This window comes from Pleurodeles waltl, chromosome 3_1, assembly GCF_031143425.1.
Source record: "Pleurodeles waltl isolate 20211129_DDA chromosome 3_1, aPleWal1.hap1.20221129, whole genome shotgun sequence".
NCBI classification, from domain to species: Eukaryota; Metazoa; Chordata; class Amphibia; order Caudata; family Salamandridae; genus Pleurodeles; species Pleurodeles waltl.
In genome coordinates this window covers 629,179,920-629,197,774 of record NC_090440.1, presented here as the reverse complement: position 1 = coordinate 629,197,774, position 17,855 = coordinate 629,179,920, and the positions used below count along the sequence as shown (strand labels likewise).

Below are 17,855 nucleotides of genomic sequence, written 5' to 3'. Positions count from 1 at the left end.
TGGAACTTGTAATACGGCTGGTGGTATATCCCTCACTTTACCGTCACTTTTGGGACGGATTAACACTCCTCCAAAGTTAGAATAACCCCCATAATCACAGAGATTGTGTAGGTCTGTACATATACCAGTCACATTGGCAACAACTACAACTATGTGCAAGGCCAGCACAAACAACTGTGACAGAAGCAAGTGACAAATGACAGCATGTGGTGTCTGGGTCTGCAGATATGAACCAGTTCCACAATCTATCAATGATCTAACTAAGCATCATAGGAATAATCTCACTTATGTATGCTAAGTCATGTCAAACCATAGCATCTGATGGGACATGTCAAACACAAACAAGCTGTAAGTCTCTAGTAAATAACATGGCAAGCCTGATATCAACAACCTCATAGTTAAATAAACATACTTGGCCATGGGACCACAAATGTGCTGGGGTATGTCTGCAGGAGACTGTGCATTGCTGTGTGTCATGCTTGATCTTGAGGGTGGCAGACCCTCCACGACCCCAATCCCCAGAGGAGGCTATGTTGACTCTAGACATAGTTGGGGGCTTCCTGCCTGTGCACAGTGAACTGAGCTGAGGTGACCACAGTCGACCTGTGTCAATATATGCAACAATGGGCCTGTGCAGCCATATAAGGTGCCACTGAAGCACTGATGACTAGAGTGCTACCATTGCCTGAGAGCAGCCCTGCCATATAGATGGTATGTTAATAGGGAAATCTGGCTATAAAAAAGGGTGAATCATTGTACATTCCAAGTGTATTTCCGTATGGACAAAATAGAATGATTTACATATGAAAATATGTATGTGTCACATATTTACTTACAAACGTATATGAACAGTACCTATGTTTCCACATAGGGAAACATAGTGAACACAGATATGAGTGCACAGGCTTGAAACAATAGGCTACATATATCCATGCTAAAATACAGAATTGCTAGTTGTCACATCCCTAAAAACACCACCATAGCCGTCATGCATCAAAGAAAAGATGCATCCAGTAGTCCTTCAAACACAGCAAATACAGAAAAAATTAATGCACACTTGCAGGTCTAAACTAAATGGTTATGCCTTGTCAGCCTTCATAGAAAAATTCATGCATGGCCGTCATACATAAAAAAAAAAAAACCTTATCAGAAAACGTGACGCATATGCCCAGAAAATAATGTAATAGGACTTCCTTTATGCTCACCCCTGAGAAGTACCGCTTAGGATTTAGGGACAGCCAAAAGTTGCCAAAGCAGTCTTGAGTAGAGTGCCTTTATTATTCCAGTACATCAGTGTGTGGCTGGATGAGGGGCGGTAAAGTGAGTGATTTTAATGGGCTGTATGACCTGATTTTCAGAAAGTCATACTTACTACTTTCTTTTCTTTACCTAAATGACAGAAATCTCACTTTACCTAAGGAGCCACCTCAAGAGGGGACCTCTGAATCAGCACCAGAGTGTCAAAGAGGGTATCTGAGAGGGATCAGCAAAAGGGTGGACAGAGTACCCAACAGAAGAAAGAGCAGGGGAAACAAAAAACAAGGAGCCCTTTGAAGGCTTCCAAAACAGTTCTCAGTAGGATACCCAATTCGAACGTGACGCAAAGATTTTCCTAAAAAAAAGTCCTCAGCGTAGCTCAACCCCAAATGCTATGAGTGCAATAGCTATGGGCACGTCAAGGGAGATACCAAATGCCTGAAGAAGCTGCAGCCCCCACAATTTGGCTGACACCAGAGTTGGCTAGTGTAGCGTTTGGGGAGAGCTCTTCTCAGTTAGCATGGAGGGTAGTGCAGAGATTACACTAATGTCCCTGGGTGACATGGGGATGATGTCGAAAGCCCGCATGCCTACCTAGTATAGGCACTAAATCACCTTCAATGGGCAGCAGGGGGAGCCTTTGTGTGATACAGGAACAAGTATGACTACTCTAGGGTATCATCCTGGGTCCTCAGAGCAGGCACTATCCAATGCATTCCACCAGGCTGTGGTAACAGACAACTGTGAGAGTCAATAATCAGTGGCTCTTGTGCCCTTTGAGGGAAGAGGGAGCTCAGATTCCCTTAGGGTAACTGTGAGCCCTTCCATGTTTGTAGAATTTCTACTGGAAAATGTCTTTAAGCACACCATCTGGAAAGAAGTGGAACTCATCTGCAGATGTTAAGGTAGCCTGAGCGGGTCTGCCTAATCACAAGGTCATAGCAGCCCAAGAAGGTAGTCAAGGATGCCTGAACCCTGACAAAATGGCTTAGATGGGTGTTAAAAAGAGGAAGGGCAATGAAAGTCTCCCTTTCAGTCACTATGCCAATTTTAGCTACAAAGATGGCCGTTATGTCATTATTGAGGGGAGCCTGGCAGGGCAGCATATCCTCCTAGTGAATGTCTGTGCCCCAAACGTAGATGACCCAATTTTTTTTCAGGAATTCTCATCCCCTACGGGGTGCTTTCATGCTGATGTTGTGGTGCTTGAAGGGGACCTCAACTTGAACTGTGACCCAATGCTGTATTCCACCAGCATCCAGACAGGTGGAAAACCCCATGCACTCCATATTCTCCAAGATATCACTGACACTTAGGCCCTCATTGTGACATTGGCGGTAAGTGCCGCTTACCGCCATGCTGACTGCCACCAACATACCGCGGCGGTATACAGCTAAGCATATTATGACCCACACATAGAAATCTGCTACTATACAAACACACACACAAGTCTTCCAGCCCAAAGGTCAGTGATAAACTGGCAGTACCAAAACCCACACCGTTACGCCAACAGAACTACGCCCACAGCATTATGATCCACAAATCTCTGTGGCGGACATTCCACCGCGGTAAACCATTGGCAGTACATGCAGCCACGCTCAAAATACACACACACATACAAAACACCACCACACTGGACAATTTACACACATTACCCACAACCCTTTACGACTCAAGAAAATTGACAAATGAGGGAGAGACACTCCAGGAGCACCCACAGAATCAGAGCCACAGAACACCATCACCCATACACCATCCATGCACCTCACAGCACACACCCCAACACATCACCCCATACTCCCTCACACACACCACTCACACTACGCCCATGGCACCACAAAGACACCCCAGGTTATCAGAGGAGGAGCTAAGGGTCATGGTGGAGGAAATCATCAGGGTGGAGCCACAGCTTTTCGGATCACAGGTGCAGCAGACGTCCATTGCTAGGAAGATCGAGCTATGGCGGGGATTCGTGGACAGGGTCAACGGCGTGGGACAGCACCCCAGAACAAGGGATGACATTAGGAAGAGGTGGAACGACCTACGGGGGAAGGTGCGTTCCCTGGTTGCAAGACACCAGATAGCTGTACAGAGGACTGGCGGTGGACCCCCACCTCCTCCCCCACAACTAACAACATGGGAGGAGCAAGTCTTAGCAATCATGCATCCTGAGGGCCTAGTAGGAGTAGCAGGAGGACAGGACTCTGGTAAGTTAAATCATTACTACTTTCACCCCCCCACCTGCATGCCATCACAAACTCCCACCCCTACCCTCACCCCCATCACTCCACCACCTTACATATACCCCACCATCCCAACCCACCCATCCCAATACCAAGCCCTGCATGCAACACCAATGCATGGACCTCCATCACAGACCTGCATGGACCCCCATCACCACAGCATGCACACTAGTAACAATCACTTAGCCAACCAAATCACAACTCAAACAAGCCAAAGCTGCCTTTTTAATAACAACCAAAGAGGGGAACATACCCATGCACAAGGTGTCACACACAGAAACAATAACACTGCATTTACATCCCCACAGGACCCCCACACAACACCGGCGAGAAGGTGCCAGCAACATCCAGTCCCCCCTCAGAAGAGGCCCACAGTGACGACAGCAGTTCTGCACGCCTGGATCAGGATGACCAACCTGCCTCATCAGGGACCTCTGGACAGTCTGTGACCCAGGCACAGTCCTATACCACCATAGAACCTCCCCCCCTCAGGAAACACCACCACAGCACCCACCCAGAGGTCCCATCCCTCTGTCCCCAGGACATGTCAATCAGCAGTGTGTCCATCACTACAGGGACCCCAGGCATCCCCACAAACACAGGATGATCAGGGACATGGGGACAGTGGCAGTGGGCACACGGTTCAGGGGACAGAGGCACAGGACAACAGGGAAGCTGGGAGGACTGCTGTGCGACAGGGGGAGGACTGGCCAAGGAAACCGATTCTCCACGAGTCACTCACCAATATCCTGGGAACATACCACCATTCCCAGGAGACGATGGGCCAGATACTGCCCAAGTTGCAGGAGACCCAGCGGCTGCAGAAGGGACAGTACCTGGGGATCAGGGAGGACATGAGGGACATCCACACCACCCTGGTCAGCATTGCAGGGGTGCTGGCAGACATGGCCAACACCATGATGGAGGCAGTGGCACACCAACAGGCCCCTGACACTAGACACACCGATGAACAGCCATCCACCTCCGCTGATGCTAGTGGGCAGGAGGTCCCGCCAGAGGAACAACAGGCCACCAGCACCCCTGCCCCTAGAGAAGGAGAACCACCACGCAAAAGGTCCCTGCGATCCAGGCAGAAGCTATAGAACATTGCCTATACCCCTGCCAGGAAATCAGACTCCCCTGAATGTCACCCTTGTGTCCCACTATGTCATCCTGTCCACCTTGAACTGCCATTGCTCCACTTCCTACGCCCCCTTGGACAATGCACCTGTGATACCAATTGACTGGACTCTATCCTGGACATTCCTCCATCATCAACCCAGCCACTGCAATACTCCCACACTTATTATCACATAAATAAACACCCTTGGGACTAATACAAGTATGGAGTCTGTCAATTGATTGAAATATGTATTAGCTTAACAAGCTGCAAACATTGCAATTCAAATTTACAGTTATATATATGTAGGTATGACCTGTAGTGGGAGCAGTAAACACACAAGGAGCCAGAGTGTGGCACAGATATCTGAAAATAGAGATGCATACAGTAAGTGGCCATAGGTTTTGGAAAATAAGGCTTCCATGTACAATGTCAACACAAAACTGCAATGCAAGGTGAAGTTACAGTGTCTTATCTGTGTGTCACTGGAAGTACTGTTGAATTATAGTAGTTCTATTGTCCACATCCTCTTCCTCTGCCTCCTCTTCGTCACTGTCCATAGGCTCCACCGCTGCCACACGACCATCTCCAGCCTCATCCTCCTGCAGAAATGGCACCTGGCGTCTCAAGGCCAGGTTGTGCAACATGCAACAATGATCTGGCACACCTTCTTGGGTGAGTAGCACAGGAATCCACCTGTCAGATGGAGGCACCGGAATCTGGCCTTCAGGATGCCAAAGGTGCGCTCAATGATCCTCCTTGTTCACCCATGTGTCTCATGGTAATGTTCCTCAGCCCTTGTCCTGGCATTCCTCACTGGGGTCAGTAACCATGAGAGTTTGGGGTAACCAGAGTCACCTGTAAATATCGAGGGATACCTATTAGCCAGACACTCACCCTTAGGGCCAACCACATACCCATATACCAACAGACACTGGGTGGGGACCATTGGCTCACCGATTAGCCACATCCTGTGCCTCTGGAGTTGAGACATCACATATGGAATGCTGCTATTCCTCAAGATAAAGGCATCATTCACAGAGCCAGGATACTTTGCATTGACATGGGAGATGTACTGGTCCGCCAGGCACACTCAGAGAGTGAAAGCTCTTTCGATTTCTGAACACCTGTTAATTTTTCCAGGGGGGAACAAAGGCAATATGTGTACCATCAATAGCACCAATGATATTGGGGATATGTCCCAGTGCATAGAAGTCAGCCTTCACTGTGGCCAAATCCTCCACCTGGGGGAATATGATGTAGATGCGCATGTGTTTCATCAGGGCAGTCAACACTCTGGTCAGCACGTGAGAACATAGGCTGTGACAACCCTGCTGCCATGGCCACTGTCGCTTGGAAGGACCCACTTGCCGAGAAATGGAGCACTGACAGAACCTACACAAGAGGGGGGATACCAGTGGGGTGGCAGATAGCTGAGATCAGGTCTGGCTCCAATTGGGCACACAGCTCTTGGATTGAGGCCCTATCAAGTCTGTAGGTTAGGACAATGTGCCTGTCCTCCATTGTTGCCAGGTGCACCAGGGGTCTGTACACGGGGGTATGTCTCCATCTCCTATTCATCCTCACCAGTTGAACGATAGGGTGAAAAACGGTGAGCAGATGGTCATATTCAAACATATACTCAGATTAATATGCCTTGCATTTTTTTTACAGAAACTTAATGTGAACGTGTAGGTCTGTTGATGTGCCTATGTCTGCTGTGGCACAGTTAGGTGCCATGGCCTGTGACCCCCTGAAATGGCGGCCGCCTGACCTGTGAGGAGGGACAAGTGGAAATTAGGTCATTCCGCTGACATTGTGCGCCGTCGCGGGAGACGGTCGATGACTGCCGTGCAACACATCATTGGTTATCATCGGAGCCTAAGGGTTCCAGGAGCCAATGGTGATGTACGCAGGTGGTGACGGTATGCACCGCCGTGGACATGACTGCCATTTTCTATCTGTCACTCACTTGCTACCTGACCTTCAACAGGAGCGGACCTACACTGCAAGTGCTGCTGTGACCTGACCCTGGAACCGACAATGGCTCGAGTGTCTGGGGAAGGGGCCCCTGCCTTCACTTCAGAGGAGTTGGAGAGACTAGTGGATGGGGTCCTACCCCAGTACCCTTTACTTTATGGTCCTCCAGACAAAAAGGTGAGTACACTGTGAGCATGATGCGTGGGGCATGAATGTATGGAGTGCTGTGTGTGTAAGCCTCGTGTAGGGGGGCTGAGGGATCCAGGGCAGAGTGCTGCATGTTTGGTGGGCAATGTCTTCGTGTAAGGGGATGGAGGAATATGGTGGGCCATGCGTATAACAGTCCGTACGGCATGACTAATACATTTTCTTATGTATCTTTTTCTGCAGGTCAGCACCAATCAGAAAAAAGGTATTTGGCGTGCCATCGCCAAAGAGGTGTGGACCCTGGGGGTCTTTGACAGGCAGAGCACCCACTGTCGCAAGCAGTGGGAGGACCTGCGCCGCTGGGCAAGGAAGATGGCGGAGGTCCAGCTAGGGATGGCCTCCCAATGAGGAAGGGATGCCCGTCTTACCCTGACCCCCTGATGTTCCGCATCCTGGCTGTGGCCTATCTGGAGTTGGATGGGCGCTTGAAGGCATCACAGCAGTTACAAGGGGATGAGTACAGATTCAGAATCATGAAGTTGCGCACGTTAAGGTGTTACGTGGGTGGGGGATGTGGGTCTGTGGGTGTCCCTAGGCCAGGGCGAACATGGCAGGGTAGGTTCTATGATGGACAAGCTCAGATGCACTCCAACCCCAATAATGCTAGTGGGCATCTACTACTGGGCAGGGTCCTGTGGCTTTCAGGTGTGCAGCTAACGGCGTTAGGCATTGTACCCCATAGCCTGGTGACTAGCATTGTAACTGGTAGTGCATGGCATAGTGCCTAGGGCTGTTCCCTGTGAGTTGTGTACACCAACGGTAGTGTTGTTGCTGGCATTCACCAAGTGTATCCTCTGTCTCTTCCCCCCTTTTTGTTTTGTCACCCTGTCCTTGTGTGCATTAGCATAATTTGGCAGAGGAGCAGAGGTACCAGCGATGGAGGGAGCTGCATCCCACATGGGCCTGGAGGCAGAATCCACCATCAGTAAGGTCACCAGTGGGGTGGAGGGCGAGGGGAGCTCCACGACGGAGACAGTTCTGACAGTGACACCTCCTTCAATGGAAGCTCCCTGGTGGTGGCAGACACCTCTGTGGCCACCTCAACTGCAGGTACATCCGCCACCCCCGTACCAGCACCGCCCTGCAAGCAGCCCCTCAGCGAGTTTCCCGTGCCCACTCACCCAGGAGGGTGGGCATCTCCTTCGCCCCAGGCACCTCATGCCCTGCCCCAGTCCACCCTGCTGCCCTCAGTGAGGAGGCTATTGACCTCCTGAGATCCCTCTCTGTTGGGTAGTCAACCATACTGAATGCCATCCAGGATCTAGCAGGGCATTTGCAACAAACAAATGCATACCTGGAGGGCATTCACTTTGGCACGGCGGCCCAACCGAGATCATTCCAGGCTCTGGCCAACTTACTGATGGCAGCCATTGTCCCTGTCTCTAGCCTCCCCCCTCCAACTTCCTCTACCCAGTCCTATTCCCCTCAATCCTAGCCTATCCCAAGCACACCTTCCGACCTGCATGCACCCAAATCAACACACAGAAGTGGCTCAGGCAAATACAAGCACCACACTTCATCCCACAGGCACTCACACAATCACCATCCAGATACAGACACACCAACATCCACTGCCTCCACTGTGTCCCCCTCCTCCTCATTGTCCACCTCCCTCCAAGTTGCATCTCCACTCACACCTGCATGCACTACATCCGCATCCACTACCTCCATCACCAGCACTCCTATCACAACATGCACCTCACTGGCAGTCACCACGCCCACATCCATGCACACATCCCCTGTGTTCTCTCCCACTGTGTCTGTGCCCCCTCCTCCCAAAGTACACAAACGCAAGCACTCACTCAGACACCCAACAGCCATCCACCTCACAACAGTATCCAGCCCATGCACCTGCATCCAAATATAGCAGACAGACACCTCCTACAACCACTCCCAAACCTTCACCCTCTTCCAGCCCCAGTATCCCTAAAAGGCTTTTCCGCACCACCATTGACTATTCCTTGCCCCTCTCCCGTCCTTCACTTCTGGCCAGGGTGGGCAGAACTCAGCCCAGCACCTCAGCCACCCATTCCACAGCCACTGTAGTTTCTGCAGCTACTGCAGGTAAGAGAGGCTCCAAGGAGGCATCTGTCAGCACAGCCAGTGTGCCTGCACCACCTGCCAAGGGAAAGAAGGGACCGCCATCTGCAAAGGGCAGGAAGGGAACACCAGCCAGCCAGGGCAAGGAGGCACCACCAGCAGGCAAGGGGAAGGAGATACCACCAGCTGGTAGGAACAAGGAGGCACCACCAGCCAACAAGGGGAAGGAGGCACCACCAGCTAGCAAGGGCAGGAAGAAAACACCAGCTGGCAGAAGCAAGGAGGTACCACCAGGTGCCAAGGTCGGGAAGGGAACAACAGCTTCCAAGGGCAATGTAAAAGGAACAGACGCCGCAGGCAGGATGGATCTGGTGCCTGGGGCTGAAGCAGCATCTAGGCAAACAACACCAGCCATGGCACTTCAGCCGTCCGAGGCTGCAGGGCAAGGGCTGGAGCCTCCCCCCACCACTGAGAGCACCGTCACCTGCACCGCCGCAAGCACCGCCACCTGCACCACTGCCAGCAGCACCACTGCCAGCAGCCTCAGTGAGCAGCCATCCGAGGCTGCAGGGGAAGGGTTGGAGCCTCCCCCTACCACTGACAGCACTGCCGCCAGCCCCACAACTGCCATCCACTGAGCAGCCGTCACCGCTGGCGAGCAGTATGTAGTTGTGACTACATGGGCTGTAATGCATCCTGGGCCCTGCAACAACTGTAGGTGTGACATCCAGGTGAGTGACTGTGACCTTTCACCATCCAGGATCTGCATCACTGGGCACAAGGCCCCCTCCAGAACCAGTGGAAGAAGGCATCCACTCAGCCCCTCCTTGCCAGGATGAAGCATATTGGGCACAAGACCCCCTTCAGAACCAGTGGAAGAAGGCATCCACTCAGCCCCTTCTTGCCAGGATGAAGCACACTGGGCACAATGCCCCCTCCAAAACACTGGGCAAACCACCCACTGGAGAGACTGTGGCTTGCACTCCCCAAGACCAAGCAGTGGGCAAACCACCCACTAGAGAGAATGCGGCTTTGCACTCCCCAGGGCCAAGCAGTGGGCAAACCACCCAAAAGAGAGACTGTGGCTTTGCACTCCCCAGGACCAAGCAGTGGGCAAATCACCCACTATAGAGACTGTGGCTTTGCACTCCCCAAGACCAAGCAGTGGGCAAACCACCCACTAGAGAGACTGTGGCTTTGCACTCCCCAGGACATCTCAGAGGGCATGTAGCCCCCTCCAGGAGCAATGGCATTGTACCATCTTCCATCTGAGGTGCCTCCCCCCCCCTTCTCCCTGAGCTGCCTGTGTATCTTCGACCTGATGCCCCAGCAGTTTTCTCTCCGTATTGAGGCAGGAGTCAAGTGTGGCCTTGGCCTATGTTTTATGGCCCTGTGGGCCACAGACATTTTGGAGTCGTCATTGTCCCTCCATTTGTATATATTGTACATACTGTTTTGTGCTTTAAGGACGTATTTAGCTCATTTTAAATATTACAATGACTTTCCTCACTTCCTTTTGTCCTTGCGTGATTCCTGAGGGTTACGTGGTGTATATGTAATGTTGTTGCATCTGTTTGTGTGTATGGTGTTGGGGGTGGGGCCGTTGCGTGTGTGTGTCACTCTCTTTTTCCTACCCCCCTCCCTTGTGTGCTAGGTGTGGTACTCACTGTGGTCTTCTTTGCCGCCATTCGTGTTCCTGATGTTGGAGGAGGTAGACCAACATTGGAAAAATCTTCAACTCGGGCCCCATGGCGTTGTGGTTCTTCCTTGAGTGTCGAGAGGTGAGTTGTTTCCCTTCTGTGTGCTGTTTCCGCAGTTCCTTTGATGGCACTGGTACCGCCCTGGAAAAGGTGGCGGATTGGCCTCTCATAATACAGTGGGCGGTACACTGTCTTCCGCCTGGCTGTTGGTGGTTACCGCTGTGGTGCTTGTTGCTACCGGTGTGGCAGTCGGAGTGTTAAAGTGGCTGTCTGTGTTGGCGGTTTCCGCCATAGTCAAAATTCCATTTTTTTTATCACCGGCCTGTTGGCGGTATTACCTCTGCTTTATCACCTACTGCCAGGGTAGTAATGAAGTCTTTGTGTGCCTAGTCTGCTTTATCCTGGCCTTCCTGGTCCATCCAGCCCTCTTCTCCTAGCTCTACTTGTTGCTTTCCGTTACTCCTGACCCTCGTCCCCTTGATCTCATCTTTCTCATACTCCTCACTCTGTTGACCTAATTCTTGGTACCTCTGCACTAGGTCCTGGTGGGCCTCTCAGCCCACCTGGCTGCTTGTATCCTGGTCCTCTTAGGCCCACCCTCCTACCCCTTGTAGTCTTTGTTTGGCTGTTCTAGTCCTCCTGAGCTTGTCTTAAGGTCCTTCTGGTACTGCATGCACTGGGTCCTTTTGGTCCTGGTTCTCTTTGTTTGGGTCCTTCTGAGCCTGGTCATTTTGGTCCTGGTTCTTCTGATCAACCATGTCCAGTTCCCTTGGTCTTTCTGGCTTTTATGGTCCTCCTGATGTTCTTTACCTTGGTCCTGCTACCCCCAAGTCCTGGTCTTTCTGCTCCACTTGGTACTCTTGGCTATGTCCCAAGTTCCCTTCTAGGTGTGTTCCTGGTCCTCTTGGTCCTGATCATTTCTGGCTCTGGTCCTCCTGGTATCTTTAGTACTGACCCACTCATCTTTCTTACTTATTCTGGTTCCCTGGTCTAAATGCCCCTAACCATCTTAGTCTCCCTGGATATGGTAATGATCCTTCTGGCCCTGCACCTTCTGATCCTTGTTCTCATGGTTCTACACCAACTGACCATGGTCCAACATGTTCTGGTTCTCCTCGGCATGTCCATCTTGTTCCTCATCATCTTGTCCATCTTGTCCCTAGCCCTGTAGCCTGGTCCTACTCACAGTGGTCATTCTGGTCCTGATGTCCCTGGTCCTGATCCTCCCTTTCCTACTCACAGTGGTCCTTCTGGTCCTGGTGCTCTAGGTCTGGACCTTCTTTACCATCCTGTTCCTTTTTCTTCTGGTCCTCTTAGAACTCCTGAAAACCTGTGTTACTCGTTTCACCTCCTGGGTACACCTGGGCATGTTCGTCCTAGTCTTGCTTTTTCATTGTCCTGATCTTCTTGATCCTGGTCCTTTTAGTTTGGGTTCTGCTGGGCCTTGTTCTCTTTGACCTGGTCCATCAGCTGTCCTAGTCTTGGTCTTCTTCATCCTTGTTGCGCTGGACCTTCTTGTCCTATTGTGTTGGCTATTATACACCTTGTCATTTGGCCATGATTTTTTTGGTCCTTGCACTTTTAGTTTGGATTCTCCTGGGCCTTCTTCTCCTTGACCTCATTTATCAGCCATCCTAGTCTTGGGCTCCTTCATCCTTGTTGTTTTGGTCCTTCTTGTCTTACTGTGTTGGTTATCTTAAACCTTGTCACTCGGCAATAGTGCCGTTCTTGGTTCCCCCAGTCTTGACCCATCTGGTTGCCTTCCTTTCTGGTCCTCTTGACCCTGGTCACTTTGTCCTGGTTCTCTTCACCCTGGTACCACAAGTCCTTGCACTACTTGTCTCCTTGGTCCATCTGGCTGTGTGTGTCCTGGCTTCACAGTCTTTGTCTTCCTGGCTTGAGTTGCCCTGGTTTTCCTGGATCAGTTCATTTTTCTCATAGGCCTACTGCCTCTGCAGCCCTCTTGAATCAGGTTTGCCCCTCATGAGCCTGGTCAGTTTGGTCCTTCCTTGTCCCCTTTTCAGCTTATCCATGTCTGTTGGTCTACTGGCCATTGCTCTCCTGGTCCTGATTGTTATAATCCTCTTCAACCTGATCCTGATCCTCCTGGCCCTAGTCCTCCTGTCCCTTGCACTCATGGGTTTGCAAAAATGTGTCCTGGCCTACGCAAATCATCCTAGTCTTTCGTAGTTCTAATTTACCTTGACCTCCAGTTCATACTAGCTTTAAAACTTCCTGGCCCTATACTTTGTGGTCTGGTCATCATTCCCATGCACTCCGTCCCCACATCATTAGGATTCTGGGTCTCTTGTTTCACAGGCTTCCAGTTCTGGACCTTTTTATCTTCCACATCCTAAATTCTCATCCATCTGTCTACCTGGTCCTGCTCCCCAGGTTTTCCTGTTCCTAATCCTTCTGCTCATGGTACCCCTGGTCCATGTACTCCTGGTCTCAATTCTATTACTCCTCTGTCCAGACTGTGTTGGGTCTTTTGGCGCTGGTCCCACTTGTCCTGATTTCCCTATCCCTCCTAGCCGTCTGATCTTCCTGCCCCATTCTAGTTGTACTAGTCCTCCTGGTATCCTGGTTTGCCTGTTCCATCATAGTCTTATTCATCTGACCCTGGTCCCCTCTGTCATGGTCTCCAATCAATGGTTTTCCTAGGTCTAATCTTGCTAGTGCTGGTCCTTTGTGGTTGTGGGATTTCTGGTTCTTGACAATTAATCAATCAATCATGATGTATAATGGGTGGCACATCATCTGCTTTGGGGTGCTCTGTTCATTTGAACAGCCATGTCTCGAGTCCTTGCCTGAATTCCCAGAGTGATGCAGCATTCCTGAGGTGAAAGGGAAGGTTGTTCCAATATTTGACTGCCCGGTGAGAGAAGGAACATCCTCTGCATCTGAATCAGTGGATACAGGGAGTGTATGTGAGGAAGAGGGAGGTGAATGAAAGGTGTCTGGTCAGTTGGTGGAAGGTAATTTGTTTGTTGATGTATGATGGTCCTTCAATGTGCAGGGCTTTGTATACATGGGTCAGCATCTCGAACTGGCATCTCGTCTGGATCGGGAGCCAGTGTAGCTTTTGAGGTGTGGGGTGATGTGAGTCCGTCTGGGGAGGACAAGGATGAGTCTTGCTGCTGAGTTTTGTATTGCCTGTAGTCTCTTCCGGAGGAGTGTAATGATTCCAGCACACTCACACTCATTCATTCACACATGCACGCACATCCATTCACAGCACTGGTCAACATTCAAACATACACTCATGCACCAAGCATTCATTAAAAAAAAAAATACACACACACACTTACCTTCAGCCTCGGAGGTCCCAGGAGGTTTGGGACTGCTGCCTTCCCTCATTGGCTGACCTTAGGTCAGCCAATGAGGGAAGGCACAAGTCTTAACTTCATCACAGAGTGGTTATGGGGTCAGTGAGAATTCTGACCCCACCACACTCTGTGACGAGGTGTCACTGATTGACACTCGCTCTGGTCGCTTCAGGGCTTCGACCTGAAGCGCCCATATCGAAGTCAATGGGTGATGCTTCCCCTCGTCACGAGGGGAAGGGCCTCTAGGCACCTTTGCTGAGCCAAGGAGGTCACGCCCATAGGAGCTGTGACCTCTTCAGCCCAGCAAAGTTCAGCTGAGGCAGCCAGAAGTCTGTGCAAATCGTGCATGTCTCACTCCTGGCTGCCTGAGCTGAACATGAAGAGTGTCCGTTAGGCTGACCTTTGCTCAGCCTGACAGTCACTCTTCATGAGGGGCAAAAGGCGGGGGCATGGCCCCTATGTCCTGAAGGACGGGCCGCAGCTAAATGATTCCTACATGGATTGTTACCATAGTTATGCCTACCAATGGTCCATTTGCTTGTCGATAATTGCTGCTCCTTAATCTGATCTCTGTGGCCTTGGTCCTCCCAACTCTGATCAGTCTTTTCATTGGTCTCTTGGTACTGGTCCTTTTTGGTCTGAGCTCTTGGTTTAGCTACTCCTGGCACTAGTCGTCCTCATTGCTCTAGTTTCGGTCAGTGCACTCGGGCCCTTCTAGCCCTCCATGTCCTTATGACACAAGGCTTTTTGTTCTTTCCCCCGCTGGCCTTTCCTTTTCTTCTGGCCCTTGTCCACTGGGACCTGATCAACATGTTCCACATCCTTTTTGTCCACCCTCTTAATTCTTATCACCTTGGTCCCAATACCCCTAGTCATTTTTTTCCTTTACCTATGCCTCTTTTTTTTTCTTGGTCTCCACTTGCACTGGTAATTTTGGTCTTCGTGGAATTGGTCTCCATGGGCCTGGCTATTTTTGCCCTGGTCCTTGTGGTGATGCTCGTCCTAGCCCTCCTGATGGACTACCTCTTGGTCCTTATGAACCAACTGATCATCATTCTCCTCCTAATGGTACTACTAATCCTTCCTCCATCCATCCTACTCCTTCCTTCCCTAAGCCTCTTCCACAATGACTAGTAAGGTACAGCCTCCAAGCCTGTCACTCAGATTTTTTTTGCTTTTTGCCTTCAATATTTATTTTCTTGAGACAACAATGCCAAGGACAGAAATGATATTTCAGTAGTGAGAGGGCCCAGCCCACTTAAAAAACTGCTTAGTATGTTACAAATGAAACTACCATCCAACAATACAATGAACCAGTGACTGAAATGTCAGTGGGGTTGAAGGGACCACTCATGACATGAGACTAATGAGCATCTATGCACTCAGCTGGGTGAATAATAAGTGTACTCAGCAGGCAGCAGAGTAAATAGACACTTCTCCCTCTAATTCTTTAACTTCCCCATTCAACAAAAGTCTCATTAGTGTGTCTCACTCAATTTACTTCCAGCAAGTGTCCCAAAGCACTGTTCCCAAGTGCCAGCTGCCTCCTTCAAGTATCTCTCTTTATCTCTGGCCCAAATAGCACTGATCGGTTTGTAATCCCTGTTGGCTGTTGCTTGTGGGAGACTTCTGTGTTGCCAGGTTTGAAATAGTAAGCAAGAACAATCCTCTCAAAAAGAAGACTAAAACCAGCACAAAACCATCCACTAGAAACCCAAAATGAGCCCAAGTCATAAATGTCAACAGAAGGAAGGTCATGAATATTAGGTCCAGTGTATTCTCATAAGTGAAGAAAATATTTATGTACAAAGCATTAAAAGCAACCTCGTTTTTCTTTGCTAACAGTCAAATACTCCTAGACTCCAACACAAAATATCTGTGTACAAATGCTAACGCTCCTGAAACAGACGTTTTGACAGTTCCTACATTTCTTATTTCAAGAGCAAAATACATATATTTTTTATTCAAAATTGATTTTACTGTGTTTTCATACATAAACAGCCTAGCTTAATTCATGCACATATCTTTGTACGTACTATTGTATATTTGTGTGTGCACTTACTCTCAACTGCTTCATACACTTTCCTGCATCCCCATTACAAGATGTCTACCACACTACTACTGCCTGCTCTCTTTTTTCATTATGTCCAGCAAAATAAAGACCTCCTTCACATTATTTATCTGGCCACTAGTTAATAATACATCATCTCTACTATTTAACCTGTGGCCAGATAAACAGTGACGGTTCAGAAAATTAGCTGGCCACGTAGCAGAGCAGAGATTATGTACTATTTTGTCTACCACTGAGTAAATACCAGAGAGCATGTATTATTTAGTCGGTGGCCTGATAAACCGCAGGGAAACATAACGTCACTAATGACAACAAAGCAGCACTTTTGTTTCAATCTACACGACGTTTAGGCAAAACAAATCTATTATTCCCAGACGTGCACTCCTCAAATCAGATGAAGTATAAAGGTAATTACTTTTTTTAAAAAAATCATAATTGAGAAAGGCACTAGGCTCTCTTCCCATATTCCATTTAGTGCATTTTGCAGTGAGGCACCTTCTTTACGGCGTACCAGAAGCGCCAAACAAAACATGAATACAACCATTATTGTACACTTTCTTTTGAAAAAGCCACCATTTAGTGAGACTGAAAACAAGACAAATGGGGGGTATTTTACCTTTGAAAACTGGCTATATTGTTTCCAGTTGGCCTGATATAATTTCCCAAAGCCCTTTATCTCAGAATTTGTGTTTTAAATCAAATCAAAAGCAGTTATAAAAACAAATAGTTTGCCTCTGAAATATCCACTTTAGGATCAAGATTTCAAATGAAAACTCGCAACAATACCATTGCCCTTAAAGAACACCTGGGCGTTCTGAACCCCCTCTCCAATGAGGGAAGGAGCAATACTGGACCTTCTGCAAGGACTTAGACTGACCTCTCTGCAGCTGCTGATTCCTGCTCCGACAGCTGAAGATCAGGAGTAGTATGCACAGCTGCACACCCTGGCCTACTCCCATTTTAGCCGGAACACGAGGCGCTCTTGCAGTCTTTCTGGAATAATGGCCATCCTTGGCACCGTAGTCCCTTTTATAGCTTAGAAACCTGGCACGGGTACTTGTAACGGCTGACTGCAGGGTAGAGGGTAGGGCTCCCACAAGAGTCTCACAAGGAACTTTATCACTGTATGGCTCATATAAACTTTGCCAGCAGTGGGCTGAGATCACCAGCCCGTGGTGGATTTACAGTATGACAAAAATCCAATCCGTGGTGTTACCATGCTGATGTCCTCCAAATCAGAAAGCAAATGAATCAACTGCTGAGAACTGCAAGGTGGCAGTAGAAAAATGGCATTACAGTATATCTATTTAGCATAATGGATCATCTGGCAGCAGAACTGCATGGAGCCAAACAGGAGTTAGTGGGCCTAGATACCCCTGGTTCCGATGGATCAGAGGTGGGAAAAATAACGCATCCAGAAGAATGGTAGCAAAGGACATTGGTGCAGACGAAAGGCCCGTGAGTGTTTAAGAAAGAAGCGTTTATAGAATCCAGAAGCATCATGGGATACGCAAATCCTTAAAAAGATTAAGGCTTACTTTGGCCGAGTTTTTTTTGTAGACATTTTGACCCCCTCCCCCATCATCCTCACCATTTCCCCAACTCTTATTCTCCAAAACTAGGATTTCAATGGGTAGATGGTGCTAATTAGTGCCGTTTAAATCTACCTCAGAGCAATGGCGCTGGAACTTTTTTTTAGCGTTGGGGTCCTGCTATTAATTTTGTGAAGTCCTTGGGATTGTGAAAAAGCTAAGCGTCACCCAAAAAAATCAAATGCAGCAATTATCTCAAGCCTGCGCATTATCATTTGAAATGGCCACCAAATTTGCATAGACATATTTTTGCTGGTAAAACTATGTGCCACATAAACGATAATGTGTACAAATCGGGTTTCACTGAACAATATTA

General features: G+C 49.2%; 1 protein-coding gene across 1 annotated transcript in view; it reads right to left on the bottom strand.

Annotated features, from left to right (window-relative positions):
- LOC138284401 (mucin-5B-like) overlaps positions 1-16,929 on the bottom strand; it is a 1,991,087-nt gene extending 1,974,158 nt beyond the window's left edge. Inside the window, exon 1 of the mRNA XM_069223138.1 lies at positions 16,825-16,929. Coding sequence (XP_069079239.1) covers positions 16,825-16,906 — 82 coding nt within the window. The 5' untranslated portion in view covers positions 16,907-16,929. The remainder of the gene's footprint in view (positions 1-16,824) is intronic.
- Positions 16,930-17,855: the final 926 nt, after the last annotated feature.